We start from the raw sequence: 17,299 nt of genomic DNA, 5'->3' as shown, positions 1-17,299 counted from the left end.
TCCTCTGTACTCAAGCCTTCCTTGTGCACGAAGGTGACACCAAACCTTCAGCAGCTCCAAGCTCCAAGCTCCAACCTCAGCGCACTCTCCCACAACCAAAAGAACAGCTTTACCTTTCCCCCCACATTATACTCCGTATGCCTGGTGTTCATGTCACAACTTGCTCTGTGGCACTAGTAAATCTAACTGCCAGGTTTAGGGCCTGCAATTCATACAAATTTACTTCAGATGGAGAGTAGAATTACAGCACCAATCCCTGTAGCACAACCAACTGCAGATGTTGCACACCAAACTACATTGCTCAAGGAACTCAGAAGGTATAACTTATTTCTAAATCTTTCCCCCCTGGAATTAAGTTTTGTATGTGCATTACTTTTAAGATGCCATTTCAGGCAATTATTGACAAGGGAAAATAGCTAAAGAGACTTTACTCTTGGACCCTAAACATTGTCAAGTTACATGTGTTATGTTGGTTCTTAACCTTTAATTACACTATAGAAAGTAAAGGAAATGCATCACCTATGCAGATCTAGGAGTGGAAGTCAGCAAATTTACTTTTAAAGATGCCCTGTTTGTGGATTTACATCTAACCCAAAAACAAATTGAGAATCAGATTTACAAACACCAAAAAGAAAAATACAATTTTTATTGAGGTACTCTTATTCTTGGCCATTACCATCCAGTTATCTGCACCTTACAGACGGCTGTATTAAAAATACAAAGAAACAGCTCTTTCATTAGCAATAACTAACCTACCATGAGCACACAACTTGAGTGAATTAAAGTATTCGAAACTCTGCAGCAGCTGAAGTCCATGGCACTAATAGGAGCATGACAAAATATTGAGTACAGTATTGGATGGAAGAGAAATAACATCTATTTAATACATTTGTACCATCAAGACTGTTTGGAAAAGAGGATCACTGTAACAATCTTTCAGCACATCATTAACTTCCGTATAGATGTGATAGTCATTTCAGAATATCCTGTATAATTATAAATACTTCAACAAAAGAAACCTGTTTATAAATGGCTTGGCCAAGTATACAAAGATTCTGTCCAACATGTTGCAGGAATAAATATTTCAGAACTAAATCTTCCAGTTTACACACATTAGCAGGGGGTATTTAAACTGTATTCAAGACAGTTGAGACAACCAAGTTGCTTATAATGTTAACGTCAATTAATCTTATGAAAAGGAAACAATCCAGATTTCACACTGCCTTGCAATCTTGGTGAACAAAGGCCTATTGTTATACGATTTATACATCCATGCAAAAAGTGCATTTGATCAGCATGTAACCAATTACAGAACCCAATAAATGTAGCCATTAAAAGAAACAGGTAGTTTAAAAAAAACTGATCCTTAGCAGAGGACTTGTAACATTGAGGCTCAACATACAGTAGTTATCAATATCTTGTCTGGAGAACAACTTTAATACAAACAAATTTCCACGTTTGCAGAAGGTACAAATTTAAGTTTTAGAATACGTCAGAAACAATAGGCCAGAAAATTCTGGTTCAAATGAAATGAGCAGCTACTTTGGGAAAAAAAACCTCTTTGAACGAGAAAAGACAAGAAAATGCTATGTAAATCAAATGCTGTTCAGCAAATATTCTGGGCACAACTAAGTCTACATAAGGGAACGTTGTGTTCCAAACAGAATTTTGGAAAGCTGGAGTGGGTTCACTGGGCATGGAGAATCCCTAGAACAATGAAAGTGTGGATTTACCACCAGGAGGCTGAGTGACCTTGTTGTGGGATCGTGGGCGTGGACCCAGATGAGGTTCGTGATCATCCACTGTCGGCTCCTTTTGTTTCTCTTCATCCTTCTTTTCACTTTCTTGTTCTCCTTGATCTGCAGCAACAGCGCAAGTATTATTTTTCTCCCCCATACATAAACTTAAATCTTGAATTAAATAAGCAGTTTATCACATGTACATTGAAACAGTGAAATGCACCATTTGTGTTAAGAAACAACATATCCAGCGGTGTGCTGGGAGCAGCCCGCTCGTGTTGCCACACATTCTGGCCCATCAATCTTGCCATTTAAACTCAAAGCAAGATGAGTAGATGAAAGACTAATTAAAAAATATATATGACTATGCATACCCACTGGTATTTATTGTCCACCTCTTAAACACTTTCTTACAGACAGTAGTAAAATATACTAACTCAAGACAAACCACAAGATTACTTATTCCATTATATCATGGATGTTTCATAACAAAATCGGCTTCATTTCAATTGTTAAGTCTAGTCCAACTCTTTGTGACCTCATGGATCATAGGGTCCATAGGGTTTCCATGACAAGATACGGAAGTAGATTGCCAGGCCTTTCTCCTGCACAGTTGCTGCTGTTGCCCAGGTTGGAACCTGGCTGGGTTTGAACTTGAAGTCCAGTGCTGATGCCACTACACCATCAGCTGGCCCAAGTCTTCTTCATACAATCTACTAAACTTCAATTCCAGATTTATCAACTTGTAGTTAAATTACTTATCTTCTGTATTTCAATCACTCATCTCTATATTAAATAGCCCAGGGCTCTGGATACTAGTCCAGTAATTTAAACATGCCATTGCATTCGAAGAGTGGCCTCAAAGACTCAAAACAGATCCCTAGAGCACAGTACAGGCCCTTTGGTGCACAATTGTTGTGTTGACCTTTTAACCTACTCCACGATCAATCTAACACTTTCCTCCTTCACAGCCCTGCATTTCACTATCCTACTCCGGGAATTAAACATCCTCCAAACTTGGAAAAAATGCCTGGTGCACAATTCTCAAAACAGCAGCAGCATCTGGGCAGTCAAGAGTACTCCAACCGTCACAAGGGAACACGCATGGCTTCATGTGAACAGGAGTAGTGCAAGATCCCAACTACCCCTTCCCCCACCAAGTAACACCTGCCCCACCAAACGGAGTCTGCAGTTTGCAGACAGGACTCAGAAACTGCAGGACTAGAGTGGAACAGGTCATCCACAATCCCCAAGGGCTGTCGAAGTGAAATTCATGCCAACGTCTCACCTTTCATTTCATTTTCTTCATATGCAGAGAATATGTTGGTGTCCTGTTTAAAAAAATGTACAAATCAAATTAAGGTATTGTAGCACAAGAGTATTAAAAGAAAACTGAAGCTTCAGTCAGTTTATTCACAGAAATCATTTTAGTCTTGATTTAAAAATACTATAGATTTGATCAATAGAAATATTGAGGCTCAACTGGTCTTCTTTGATTGAAAGACAAGGTTCAATTTATCGTGCTGCAGGCTCTCCAGGCAACAACGAGAAGTATTCCTGCTGTACACTACTCACTTCACCCAGACTCCTGCATTATTCAAAAGTTGTATTATTGATACTGCTTTATGTGATGAAAACCACAATTAACTGAAAATGAATTTTTAAATTACTCAGTAGCACACAGCAATGTGATTGTTTAAACAATGCTGTGCACTGAAAGCAACATACATCAAAGTTGCTGGTGAACGCAGCAGGCCAAGCAGCATCTATAGGAAGAGGCGCAGTCGACGTTTCAGGCCGAGACCCTTCGTCAGGACCTGACGAAGGGTCTCGGCCTGAAACGTCGACTGCGCCTCTTCCTATAGATGCTGCTTGGCCTGCTGCGTTCACCAGCAACTTTGATGTATGTTGCTTGAATTTCCAGTATCTGCAGAATTCCTGTTGTCTGTGCACTGAAATTTGACTTTCAGGTCACTTCACAATTTGTAGCAAATATTTGAAATTTGACAAACATGTTTTGAATCTTTCCAGCAAGCATTGAATGAAAGTTAACATGCTTATGAAATGTACCTTTGGTTTGTTTGGGTGAGTACGAACTGAAGTGGGAGGAGCTGGCTCTCCAAAGATATCAATACTTCTCCCACCAGCTGGAATGGTGCTTTGCTGGGAAGGAACAGGACTGGGTTCACTGAAAATCCCACTGTCTTTTCCACCTAAAAAAGATTTAGCAAGATGTTAAATCAATGTCTAGTTTATAATCAGAATCGGGTTTATTATCACTAACTTTCAGTACATCAAATTTGTTGTTTTGTGGCAGCAGAGAGTAAGATGAAAAAAATCCAATTAAAATAAATAGTACAAGAGACTTGCGAAGGTTTACAGACAATTCAGAATCTGATGGCAGAGGTTATGAACTATTAGAGATGTTATAAAATTAAAATAGCAAGTTTATGATTTAGAATCCATTGTGTCAAAAAGGTGGGAAATAACTTAAGTAATTAATAATGTCTTCACCAAGGAGTCCAAAGACAAGTCGAAGTACATGGTATCCTTTTGGTGCCCTATATTTCTATGATAGGGCAAAATGAAGGGGACTGAGGAGTTCAAAATGTTCCACTGCCAAATACAACTGGTTCTTAAATCCTGAAATGTGGAAAGGGACAAGTATCCCAAGTTAAAGCAGCATGAGCTTCAGTATTTACAAACAAATTTTCAGCTGGAGTGGGAATATTTTAAGACACACATCTGCAATTATTTTACTGACCCTCAGTGGTTAGTACCGAACATGCAAGGCAGAACAGTGTGATTAAGTAACAACGATGCTCACAAGTCCACTTGGGGTGCTGCTGCACTCTCCAGGGAGCGTCCCTTGTTCCTAAACACCAAGAATCAGGCTCAGTATCACTGACAAAACGTCATGAAGTTTGTTCTGTAGCAGCAGTACTGCGCTAGACATGAAGGATAGAGTGTGGAAATAAAGTTCCATTTGTCTTCCTTACCTGGAGGATTGGATCTTTTTGGCACAGAGATTTCTTCTGGTGGTCCAAAAATATTAGATGCCATCTTGTGAGGTTTGCTGGCTGGTTGTTCAGGGGCACCGAATATGTTGCTAGAGCCACCACCAGGCGGTTTAAGCACTCGGCTAACAAGGAAAAGGGATTTATTAATGCAACACAGATTTTCCATTTCAATTAACCTCTTTCTGTACAAGTACAACTACCTTAAAATTCATTACTAAAACAAATACCCATTGTCAATATTAATTCTCATTTTAGCATGCGTGAGGCCACTGAATCTCCATTTTGCTTCAACGCCTTTGAGCAGGGGTTTCCAACCCCTTCTATGCCATGGACCAAAAGGTGGTCTGTGGAGCCAGGCTGCAAACCCCTGCCCTAGAGGCTGTTTAATGGTTCAGAGAAACAATCATCTTTCTTGCAAAATAAAATGTTCCATATTAGAGAAGCATTTTATACAATTTGTTTTTGGGCAAATTGATGCATAGATAAAACTAATATTTCTCAATTGTACCGCTTAGTACCCAAATCACCTGTATGCACAAATGTTTCATTGGACATTGGAACACAGCTGGTACAACTTGCATCCAGTAAAAAGAAATCTGGGCCCATATGGCAGGCACATGCTTTACTTTTCCATTACCATCCTTATCCACTTAGAATTTTCCACAAGCTTATAAAGCCAACTTCACTAGCAAATTCTGCCACTGTCTTACCCATTGGAAGGGGGCTGGAGTGTTCACTATGCACAAAATTAAACAAACTCATACAAATCATTTCCATGAATTTAAACGAGATATTTTTTTTGTGCTCACCTCCAAGATGGGGAAATCTCAATATTTAACACGGCAAGTATTTTCACTTAATTGTACTGTTACCTAACCAACCATCCCCTCCCTTTTCGTGGATCTGAGTTACTTATTTTCACTCTGGTGCTCATATTACCCCCAGGCAGGACTGGATGAGGGAGAGTAGTTTGGGAGCTGGTACACGGCTCATGCTAGCCTCTGCACTGCCCATTTGTGTGCCATCTCAAATCCTCTTCCACTGAGCTGTGGCAGGTCACTAGTTCCCAGGAGATGGGGAACTATTGCTTCCTTTCTCTGCCCTCAGAATCCATTTGGGATCTCTCGTCAATTAAAGCATGCATCAGGCAAGCAAGTAAAATAGCCAGCCTCCTGGAGTTAGAAGCACAATACCAGGGAGGTTGGGATGGGAGAAGTTGCCAATGTTGGAGCATGGATTTGGAGAGTTTTGTATCTGTCATTGGCTGTTGGTCTTCAGTGCATGAGTACGTTGTCCAAAGATCACTGTTGCCATGGAGAGCTTTGGAGTTTCTTTGCTTCAAACCTAGTGTAAATGGATCTTTTCCTACTGTTATCCCTAGATATTACTGATTATTTGTTCCTGCTCTGGTTTTGTGGGTTCTGAGGTGATTGCTAAGCCAATGTGGGACACTCACATTTTTCCACAGTCGGAAAAACTAGTTGTGAGGTAGCAGGATCCTTAAACTATTTGAACATGTTGTGTGCTCCCCAGTGCACTGAGAACTCGAGTCAATACGATTCTGGTTGCTACTTCAAGCAATGCTGGGAAAGGTCAACTGAAATGAAGCCTTCTCCACAGATGCTGCCTAACTTGCTGAGTATTTCCAGTGATTTGTTTTGATTCTGCATTACCCTTGTTTTTGCTGTACAGAAATGACTAGTTTCCAAGTCAACATGTTATCTCTTAATTGATAGCACATGATATTACTTCACCTTTGTCAATTCTGACCATTTGTAAACAATGGTCAGCTTCCATGTGATCAGAATCAACTCAAGCACAGCAGTTGTGTCAGAGGCAGGATAAATTGCTTACTCTTCTCACTCATCCTGGTGAATAGATTCACATAGGCAGAGGATTTTGAGAGAAGTATATGGTTTATTTAAAAAAAGGACTCAAGTTTTGAAGGGCTTCTGAGGCAAACTTTTTTTTTAATATAAATGTTGGTGCCTTCCAATATCATCCAAACCATTTTTTAAAAAATGGGCTGGATGATATTGGAAGTCACCAACATAGGTGGTCATTTAAGAGGCACTTAACCAGATACTTAGGAGTGAAGCAGTCCAAATAAGGAGCAAGGATTAAATTTGCTATATACATGCAAATTTACTAGGAATTTAATGTGGTGCTGGTCAGGGCATGACCTGCAAAAAAAAAAAAAAAAAAAATTGTATAAAGATAAAGTTAAGGTTAAAGTATAGACAAAAATGTGCATAAATATCATTTATAATGTAAACACCATTATAAAAATGACTTGCTTACAGTGCTGTGACAGGGTAATAGAATGTGTAGGGGCTAGTTAGAATGGTCGATTAGATTAACTGCCAGGGGAAGAAATTTAAGGTGTGAAGCCTAACATACTTTCTAGAGGTAGTTTTTGGAAAAGGCAGGTAGAATAGAACTTTGTCATTGCTCAAACCAGATTGTGGTGCTTAGTGCAGACAGACAAAGGTCAGCATGGATACAATAGACCAAAATGTACATTTGTGTTGTATGACCAACTCCATTACAAAAACTGCCCATCTGCTACAAAGTACACCACAATTTGTAGGTGACCTTTCTTCCAAATCCAAAAAATCTGTCTTATGAACCCCATGCCAAAAATCTGAAGAACAATTTTAAAATATGACAGCAGTCTAAACAGTTTCACTTCTCTTCAGTTTTGTTCTTGGAATATCTGCCACATTCCAACAAAGCTCACAGGCAGTGGAACTACAAAATTGATCATTAAGATTGCACAAGGTAATTAATATGAAGTGACCAGCAAACTTAATGAACCATAATGTCACTAAACTGGTTAAAGGTTACTTCAGTCCCTATCAATAAGGAAAATGTACAACCTTCACTATCCACTTATTTAAGGATACCTTCAATTCAATTTGAGCTGCCCCAATTGAATCGAATTGACTTTATTAGAAACATAGAAAACCTACAGAACAATACAGGCCCTTCAGCTCACAAAGCTGTGTCAAACACGTCCTTGCCTAAGAAATTACCTAGGGTTACCCATAGCCCTCTATTTTTCTAAGCTCCATATACCCATCCAGGAGTCTCTTAAAATATCGTATCTGCCTCCACCACCGTCGCTGGCAGCCAATTGCATAATCACCCCTCTGCATAAATAAAAATTTACTCCCGACATCCTTAGCACTTATATCCTTCATACACAAGTAAAAATCTGTGTTTTGTCTAAATGTGCAATTTATAGTAATTTATAATAAATAGTATATACAACAGGACAGTCAATATAACAGAAATACAATTGTATCAACATGAATTAATTAGTCTGATGGCCTGGTGGAAGAAGCTGTCCTGGAGCCTGTTGGTCCTGGCTTTTATGCTGCAGTACCATTTCCCGGATGGTAGCAGCTGGAACAGTTTGTGGTTGGGGTGACTCAGGTCCCCAATGATGCTTCAGGCCCTTTTTACACACCTGTCTCTGTAAATGTCCTGAATAGTGGGAAGTTCACATCCACAGATGCGCTGGGCTGTCCGCACCACTGTCTGCAGAGTCCTGAGATTGAGGGAAGTACAGTTCCCATACCCGGCAGTGATGCAGCCAGTCAGGATGCTCTCAATTGTGCCTCTGTAGAGAGATCTTGGGATTTGGGGGCCCAAACCAAACTTCAACTGTGAGGTCAAAGGTGCAGTTGCGCCTTTTTCCGACCACACAGCCAGTATGTATAGATCACGCAAGATCCTCGGTGATGTTTATGCCAAGGAACTTAAAAGCTGTTCACCCTCTCAATCCCAGATCCATTGATGTCAATAGGGGTTAGCCATCTCCATTTCTCCTGTAATCCACAACCAGCTCCTTAGTTTATGCAACATTGAGGGAGAGGTTGTTTTCTTGACACCATTGTATCAGGTTGATGACTCCTCCTCTGTAGGCTGCCTCATTATTATTTGAGATTAGGCCAATCAATGTAGTATTGTCAGCAAATTCAATTAGCAGATTGGAGCTGTGGGTGGTGACAGTCATGGGTGTACAGAGAATAAAGGAGGGGGCTTAGGACACCGCCCTGAGGAGCACCTGTGTTGAGGGTCAGAGGTGAGGGAGCGCACTCTTACCACCTGCTGGTGACCTGACAGGAAGTCCAGGATCCAGCTGCACAAGGCAGGGTGAAGGTTGATGTCTCTGAGCTTCCTGTAGAGCCCGGAGGGAATTATGGTGTTGAATGCTGAACTGTAGTCCAAGAACAGCATTCTCACACAAGCATCCTTCTCCAGATGTGCACAAGGACTATGTGTAGGGCTGTGGCTCCACTTCATCTGTCGATTGGTTGTGTCGGTGGGCGAATTGTAGGGGGTCCAGTCTGGGTAGTAGCATGCTGCAGGTGTAGCAAGTTTGCTTTTCAGCTGAAGAGCAGAGGGAATTCAGAAACTCAGGAGAAAGTTCAGGCTATCATTGTAGCACAAGGATGACTCTAAATGAAAAAGCAACATCTTCCGGGTACACAAACACCATTTCCAGCTGAGGCAGCAATCGCCTCATACTCAGAATACTGCACTTAGTACTCAATGTGGTCAGCTCTGCACAGGCAAGAGCAAACTGCATTGATACCACTTGTACAGCTCAAAGGGTGACCAACCTTTCTGTTGCTTATCAATAATTACACTGGACAACAATTTTTTTTTGGAAGTTACTTCATCAGGATGTTTTTGTTTACCACTTGAAGTGCAACACAATTTCAAACTACTTGTATCATGTAGGAATTAAGAAACAAGTTAAACTTCATTGAATATGATGTGTTAATTGCATAATGGTGCTGAAACTTTGCAAAAGTTCAGCCAAGCTAAAAAAAAGTTACAATTTTTATTTGTACTGTGTCTCACTTAAGAGTCCAACAATAATCAGCCAGCACTTATGATTCCAGTTGCCCTGATACTCTTTCTCCATGACCAAAATATCCTGGTGAAACCTTTCATCATGCTCATCACTGACAGAACCAAGATTTTCAGGGAAGTCTAAATTGGAATGCAGAAGATGAATCTTTAGTGACATGTTGCACTTCATGGTTTTGTATGCTTGAAACATGTTGTCAACCAGCTGCACATAGTTGATGATCTGTAGTTGCCAAGAAAATTTTCAATAACCCTGAATGCCTTCCATGTGGGACCAGATAAAAATCACCAGAAGTTCTTTGAATTACCCATCATTGATGACCTGTTTGATTTGTGGACCAACAAAAAAATGCCTGCCTTAATCTTGGCATCTGTCATTCTCTGAAATATGTCTCACTGAAATCCTACAGAAACTTATAGCCTTTCTAAAACCTCATCCTGCCATGCAGCATCTACCCTGCCTGAGCACGTCTCGACAAGAGAGAAAACTTTCCAGCTTACATTGTGGACAAAATTTTAAATTGACTTGAATTATAAATTGAAAGAAATATAGGCTATTTCAAAGAAAATAGTGCATGATAGGAAATTTCATAGTGATTGTCATGATCAGCAGCCCAAAAAACCCGATTAGATACACCCGAAGTATTCAGGAAGTAATATCTGTTGTCTAGTGTTATTCATCCAACTTCCAGACTTAGTTCACACTTTTGATCTTCTACACAACACAAAACAAACCCGAGGAGCAACAACTCACTTGGCCACTTGACAAAGCATTCTTCAGGGCACTATATTCAACCACATCTTCAATAGATAATTGGCCACTCCAACTTTGTCTCTACAGTTTGTGTAGAGATTTCTTCCCCTCCTCTCCCTTAGGAAATTCAGATTTCATTCCTCACCACCTACTCCCTTCATCCAGGCATGTGTCAGCACCACCTCAGCTCATTCAATTTCTCCTAGTTGCTACCTTCCAAACCAATGTTTTCACCATTCTCTAACAATTCAACTTTAAAAATATAAACTCCTTCATTAAGGATGCTCAATCTCGGACATGCCCTCTTCTTGTTACTATCATCAGGGAGGAGATACCAGAGCTTGATCAACGTTGTCTTCCCCTCTACCATCAAATTTCTGCATGGCCACCATTGCAGCATTCTTTTTGTCACCAAGAAATTTATGTCTTACACGACACTGCTCCAAAAACAAATTTCACATGTCAATGATAAACCTGTTTCAGAAATCTGCCAGTTCTGACACAAGGTCAGTATGAAATTTTATATGCATTTAAAATCAAATGTAACGTGACCAACTTGCCTCCTCCCTCACCATTCCCGTTCACTCTCACCTTGTCACCTTACCTGCCCTATCACCTCCCTCTGGAGCTCCTCCCTTTCTCTTCCATGGTCTTCTACCCTCCATCAGATTCCCCCTTCTCCAGCCCTTTATCTCTTTCAACTACCAGCTTCTCAGTTGTTTACTTCACCCTTCCCCCAGCATCACCTTTCACCTCCTCCCCTTCCCCACATTGCTCCAACCTCAGCTTTTTCTCCCGATGGAGTCTCAGCCTCAGATGTCAACCCATAATCTTTCCATAGATGCTGCCCGGCCTGCTGAGTTCCTCCAGCATTGTGTGTGGGGCTTGGATTTCCAGCATCTGCAGATCTTTCTTGTCTTTGACCAACTATTTCCAGCATTTCAACATACTTAAATTGCTAAATTTCAACAAGTACAAAAATGATGGCCCCAAGCAACAACTCAATCCACATCATTTATACAGATAAGGTGAGCTCAAGTTCCATAACATGATGCAGCCCTGACTATTTGAAGGCTCTCAACCTTTGACCACAAATCAAGGGGTTGCCATGAATCTGTTCGGGGACCATGCCATCTTCAACACAAGGTCTTTTGTGACAATTGGGCAGAGAGGGAAAAAAAAACATCTAGGACTATTTGGCCCAACAAAATATTTTAAAGGAATCTTCAAAGAGCACAGAAATTTCGTGTCTTGTGAGCAGAACTAACTTTCCTCATCAATTCAAAATTACATCCTCGATTTCCAATATTACTGGCTTCAGCTTTATTTTGTAATCTTTGGAAGCTCACTGAATACCAAATCCTTTGAGAACCCTTTAAAACAAGATACCAATTACTTCAGCATACATGGCCAAATAAGATTATAGCTCATGGTCAAAAGTTCAAAGTTAACACCTGTTGAAGGGCCTCAGCCCAAAACATCAACTGTAATCTTTTTCATAGATGCTGCTGGACCTGCTTAGTTCCTCCAAAATTCTGCACGTGTTACTTGGATTTCTAGCATCTGCAGATTTTCTCTTTTTCGTGATAAGAAACAGTCCTTGACAAGATTATCAGCTCTTGCAGAAAAGGTACATTAGTGTTTACTACACCCACAAACGTGAAACAAGCTTGGCATTTTCACAATAAATCCTCCCTATCCTTCTGAATCTAGAGATGCTTGCATTAATCTGAGCAGAGAGTGAGAGTTTCAACACCTAGGTTAAGAGTAACAGTTCTCAACAATCAGAATCCAACCATGAGGCTTCCCTTCATTTACATAATTCTTGCAAAGGCCTCAAACACACAAGAATGTCACCAGTGTGACGAATCAATCACTTAAACATCAGCTACAGCTCAGTTGGTAACACTCAGTCAGTTCAGAAGCTTGGGGTCAAACTCAAGAACTAAAAATCTAGTTTAACATTTTGGAACTGATCTGAAGGAACACTACTGATGGCACCATGTCAACAGCCCATTTAAAAGGATTCCCTACATGTGCCCCCAACCACCCAAAAGTTCGGAGATAATCCCGGCCTTTTGACCATTTAACCCTCAGCCAGGTCAAAACAAAAACAGAAAATGTTGTACACAGAAGTTCAACATCCTTAACCTAACTTAGGGGGGTGGGGGAAGAGATACAGCAGCTAGTTGAAAACCTATGACTTCATACTTTGAAACACTCTGAAAGAAAGATACAAGGCATTAAAAACCTCAGATGACCTTCACATACAATAAGAAATTCAGAATACTTTTATTACATCATGGTGGCAAATAGCAACAAGTCCCCCCCACCCTCCCAGATAATCCATTTGTGAGCATCTGCAGTGAAGCGCATGTGGCTATTTCTAATCAGGATTGCTCAAAAGACAAGACTCATTTACTGAGGTTCGCACTTGCCCAATCTATTATCAACTTTGCTCAAACGTACAAATCAACCCCATCGAGCCCTGTCCATCATTCGGTAAGATCAAGGTTTCGGAACACATCCTCAACTTTGCATTCTCATTCACCTAGACAATCTTCCAGCCCTTTGCTCTCAAGTAGCTAGCCACCTTTCCCCAAAAGATAGTTAAAGATGGTTTCAAATGTCATTTAAGGAAGAAATATCACAACGGGGGGGGGGGGTGAGGTGAGGAGAAAAATCACCGATTTAAATGGTGACCCTTTAAAGGTCATCCTTTTATGGTCTCCATTCAATCTCTGGACACAAGCTTTTTTTAAACCCACAGATTCCCTCAACTATCCTGATCATCTTTTCTCACCCCGTCTCCTACAAAATACTATTCCTTGTTCTCAATTCAGTTCCCAGATTAGGTTTCCCTTTCCAAAACAGATTTCCTATTCTTTCAAAGAATGGGGCTTCCTTCTCCCACCATTGATGCTGCCCTCACCAACACCTCCATTTCCTGTACATCCACACTCATCCCATTCCCCCCACCTTTAACAGGGATAGAGTTCCTCTTGTCCTCACCTATCACCCCTTGAGACTCCACATCCAACACATCACTTTCTGTAACTTCGACCATCTTCAACAAGATCCTACCACCAAACACTCTTTACCTCTCCTTCCCCTCCCCCACTCTCTGCAGGGACCACTCCCTCCATGATTTCCATGTCCATTTGTCCCTCCCCACTAATCTCCCACCCAGCACATATCCCTGCAAACACCAGAAATGCTACACCTGCACATTCACCTCCCCCCTTACCTCCATGCAAAGGACCAAATAATCCTGCTTGGTGAGGCATCACTCCACCTCGAATCTGCTGGGGTTCATCTATTGTATCCAGTGATTCTGATGTGGCCTCCTCCATGGTGGTGACACCTGGCTTAACTTGGGAGACCACCAAAAGCACAACTTCCCCGCAGCCAAACATTTTGATACCTATACCTATTCCGACACACCAGTCCATTGCCTCCTCTTTTGGCACACTCTCAGGGTACAGGAGCCATTCTCTAGGTAGCCTCCAACTTGACAGGATGGATAGTGATTTCTCCTTCAGTGTGTTTTTATTCCCCACTCTGGCTCCTTACCTCCCCCTGACACCCATCCTCCTTCCCTTTCTCCCATGGTCCACTCACCCCTCATCAGATTCCTTCCTCTCCAGACTTTTACTTGGCTCACCCACCTGGCTTCACCAGTCACTTTCTACCTCACCCTTCTCCCACTCTTAACCCAGCATCTTCCCCTTTCCTTCCCAGTCCCCAAGAAGGGTCTCAAACCGAACATGGATTGTGTATTCATTTCCATACACACTGGCTGAACTGTTGAGTAACTCCAGGACTTGTGAGATCCTTTTTAAGGGAGTGACTACTAGCTCCAGACTCGTCCAAAACAGGAAACATCTTCTTCACTTCCACCCTGTCGAGATTGAAGAAGGTCTTATATTTCAATCAAGTAGTTTCCCGCCAGGCTGAAAGCAAATATAGACTTCATGGCCCCACGGGCTCAACTGCCCTTTTGTCCACGGAATAGCAAATAACACCAGGGTAGAAAACCAGAAAATTCATTTTCTACCTCCTCCCCCCCCCCCCACCAACACCTCAACAATTACTCCCATTTTCATCCTGAAGGTTTAAAAGGTTCGAGGTCGACGTCAGAACGGTTGTCCGCAAATTCAGACCATCACAACGTCCCAGCAGCGCCAGACCAGAACTTGGGCAATGCCAACCCTCATCTAAAGGAGGTGACAGCAACACACATGCAGAATTTTCGATCCTAACCGTGCACTTTCGTCTCCTCGCTGTTCTTGAAGGCCGCCGTTTATCAAATGCCAGAGATTCCAAAGTTGAATAGCCAACGACCACACATACATAGCAGACAGCAAGAATGTGTTGGGAACTCGCCATTAAATGGGTGACAAGAGAACCTCAAGCCTACGATCTCAGTGGAGTTGGCGTGCTTCTGTGAACACTGGGGCACAGCGACACTGTACATCGACAGGCGGAATAGAGACTCCGTGAAACGCAGTATGTGCGACTAGTGATTAAGGCGAATTGCAGATAGGGAGAGACGCACCAGCTCATACACCGCGGTTGAGTCACCGTTCTTAGTTTGGCTCAAAGGATGGCGCCACTTGGAGAGGGACCAACGCAGCGGCTAGTAAACTTCGAGAAAGTTCGGACAGGGAGTGGGCTATATAAGGCCTCAGCTCTCGCTTCCCTGGATATACACTGTGCTTTCGGCCTAACTTTCCGGGGAACTCCCTGGGTTAGGAAAGGAACCCGCCACTGTCCGGTCTGGGTCACCAAATACGTTCTGCTCTTACCTGGAGTTGGGGCGGTTCTCCAAACCCTGAAAAGTATTGGTCGAAGTCATGCTGCTAAACTACTATCACCACCACCACCCCGCGTCTCTTATCCGAGCGCCTCCGGACACAATGTCTGAACCAGCCGCTCTACACTAATCCTTTAAAGCCGGCTCTGAGAAACTTCTTCCCCGCGGCGATCAGTATAACCCCGCCCTCAACTGGCTTGTTTCACTTTCCATTGGATAGTTTGCGAGCAGGAAGCAAATCCTACTATACGATTGGACCATTTCCTCTTCAATTAATGACGGCCGCTACCCAATTAAAGTTTGGTATCGGTCGTTTCGTGCCAATTAGTCCCGCCCATCCAGCACAATCTGCATTCGGATTGGATAATTTCGAATCCGGTAGCGTTTCTTTGAAGTAGCACAATGACTACTAGTCATCGATAAGGAAGTAACGTTAGACGCATATTGAAAATGATTTTTATAGTGCTCTCATGTGCCAAATGTTGTTGCTAAAACTGTGAATTTATCATAGTTCTATTATTGTTTCTATTATTATTTTAAAACGACTTTTTTTGTATAATATACCCGCGATTTTTTATAATCCGCGCCAAAGTGTACATGTGCTGAGACCCAATAAACCATCTTTAAAAAGTAGGCCTGTAATCAGATCATATAACCAAGCGAAAATATTTTTAAAAATACGACAAATGGAATAAAATGTAGAAAATTTTTGTCACTATTAAAGGGGAAAAACAGAATAGAAATGATGACAAATTGGAAAATCTTTACATTTTACTGAAAACATCCCAGAGCAAACAGTTAGTCAGACAAATAGTATGTTGGCTTTTACTGCGCCCAATAATGTCAGTATTGCGTGGTTTTCATCTCTCTATCGAAAATAAAACATATACTTTTGGATGAAACATACTACTTTCTGAAATGGTAGGTTTGTTGTACAAGAAGAGATTGCCAATCTCTTGTTGAGTTTAGAAGAAACAGAAACATAGAAAATAGGCGCAGGAGTAGGCCATTCGGCCCTTCGAGCCTGCACCGCCATTCAGTATGATCATGGCTGATCATCCAACTCAGAACCCTGCACCAGCCTTCCCTCCATACCCCCTGATCCCTTTAGCCACAAGGGCCATATCTAACTCCCTCTTAAATATAGCCAATGAACTGGTCTCAACTGTTTCCTGTGGCAGAGAATTCCACAGATGACAGGCGAACCTACTGAAAGCTGAACAAGCAAGCATCTCTCCTAGCAGAGGAAGGTACGACCAGACCAGAATCACAGTCTCAGCATGAGAGGTAGAGCATTCAAGATGGATGAAATGAAAATTCTTCATTCAGTAGTGAATTATTGTAATTTTTGATTTCAGATGATTACAAAGGCAAACAATATAGTGAGTACAGGGAAAGTGGAACTGGGGTTGATAACCCATGATTTTGATGAATGGTGGTGCAGACACTTGCCTGTAGGAGTTTGTACTTTCTCACCGTGGCTATGTGGGTTTTCTCTGGGTGCTCAGGTTTACTCCCACAGTCCAAAGACGTAGCAGTTGGTAGGTTAATAGGTTTTTTTTTAAGTTGTCCTGTGATCAGGCTAGGATAAAAATCAGGGACTGCTGGGTAATGCTGTTCAAAGGGTTGGAAGACCCTATTCAGTTCTGCCTCTCAATATATAAACAAACAAAATGAGGCTGATGGCCAACTACTGTTCCTGATTCTTATCTAACTGTAATAGGACAAAAATATTTTTTTAATGAAAATTAAATAATATAGAAGGGAATGGAGTCTAGTAAAATTCCCATATATCCCTGGATTTCAGGTTTAACCATGAGATGCAATACCCATATCATTTTCCTTATTATATTCAACACTTCATACTTTCCTGCATTAAATATCAGCTTTGCTATCCTTGCCATAAACTCTCAGTGTCTAGTTCTTCTGCTGTTCGTTATAATGAGCAATCTTAATTTATTTACATTCCGTACATCTTCCCTGGAATTCTGATTTAACAAATATCCAGTAGCTTTTCATTTGGAATTTTGACATCTGCCCTTCCAAATGCAAGGTGAACCACACTTAAGGGCTCAGTTATGATTAA

The 17,299-nt window shown here is 41.5% G+C and overlaps 1 protein-coding gene across 1 annotated transcript; it reads right to left on the bottom strand.

The window, feature by feature from the left end:
• Window positions 1–627: 627 nt before the first annotated feature.
• jpt2 (Jupiter microtubule associated homolog 2) lies at window positions 628–15,382 on the bottom strand. The gene is made up of 5 exons (XM_063057473.1): window positions 15,206–15,382; window positions 4,739–4,881; window positions 3,810–3,952; window positions 3,028–3,070; window positions 628–1,859 (listed from the first exon to the last, which is right to left on the bottom strand). Exons 1-5 carry the CDS (start codon window positions 15,253–15,255, stop codon window positions 1,708–1,710), a joined length of 531 nt encoding a protein of 176 aa, XP_062913543.1. The 5' UTR covers window positions 15,256–15,382; the 3' UTR covers window positions 628–1,707.
• Between the last annotated feature and the right edge of the window lie 1,917 nt (window positions 15,383–17,299).

This window comes from Mobula hypostoma, chromosome 9 (genome assembly GCF_963921235.1).
Source record: "Mobula hypostoma chromosome 9, sMobHyp1.1, whole genome shotgun sequence".
In the NCBI taxonomy this organism is placed as follows: domain Eukaryota; kingdom Metazoa; phylum Chordata; class Chondrichthyes; order Myliobatiformes; family Myliobatidae; genus Mobula; species Mobula hypostoma.
This window is presented reverse-complemented; position numbering and strand designations above follow the sequence as displayed.

Coding starts and splice junctions, on each gene's coding strand:
- jpt2 (XM_063057473.1), bottom strand. CDS start 15,255: ATGACTTCGACCAATACTTTTCAGGGTTTGGAGAACCGCCCCAACTCC. Junction 4,882..15,205: donor GAGAACCGCCCCAACTCCAG/GTAAGAGCAGAA, acceptor TTTCCTTGTTAG/CCGAGTGCTTAAACCGCCTG. Junction 3,953..4,738: donor AAAAAGATCCAATCCTCCAG/GTAAGGAAGACA, acceptor AATCTTTTTTAG/GTGGAAAAGACAGTGGGATT.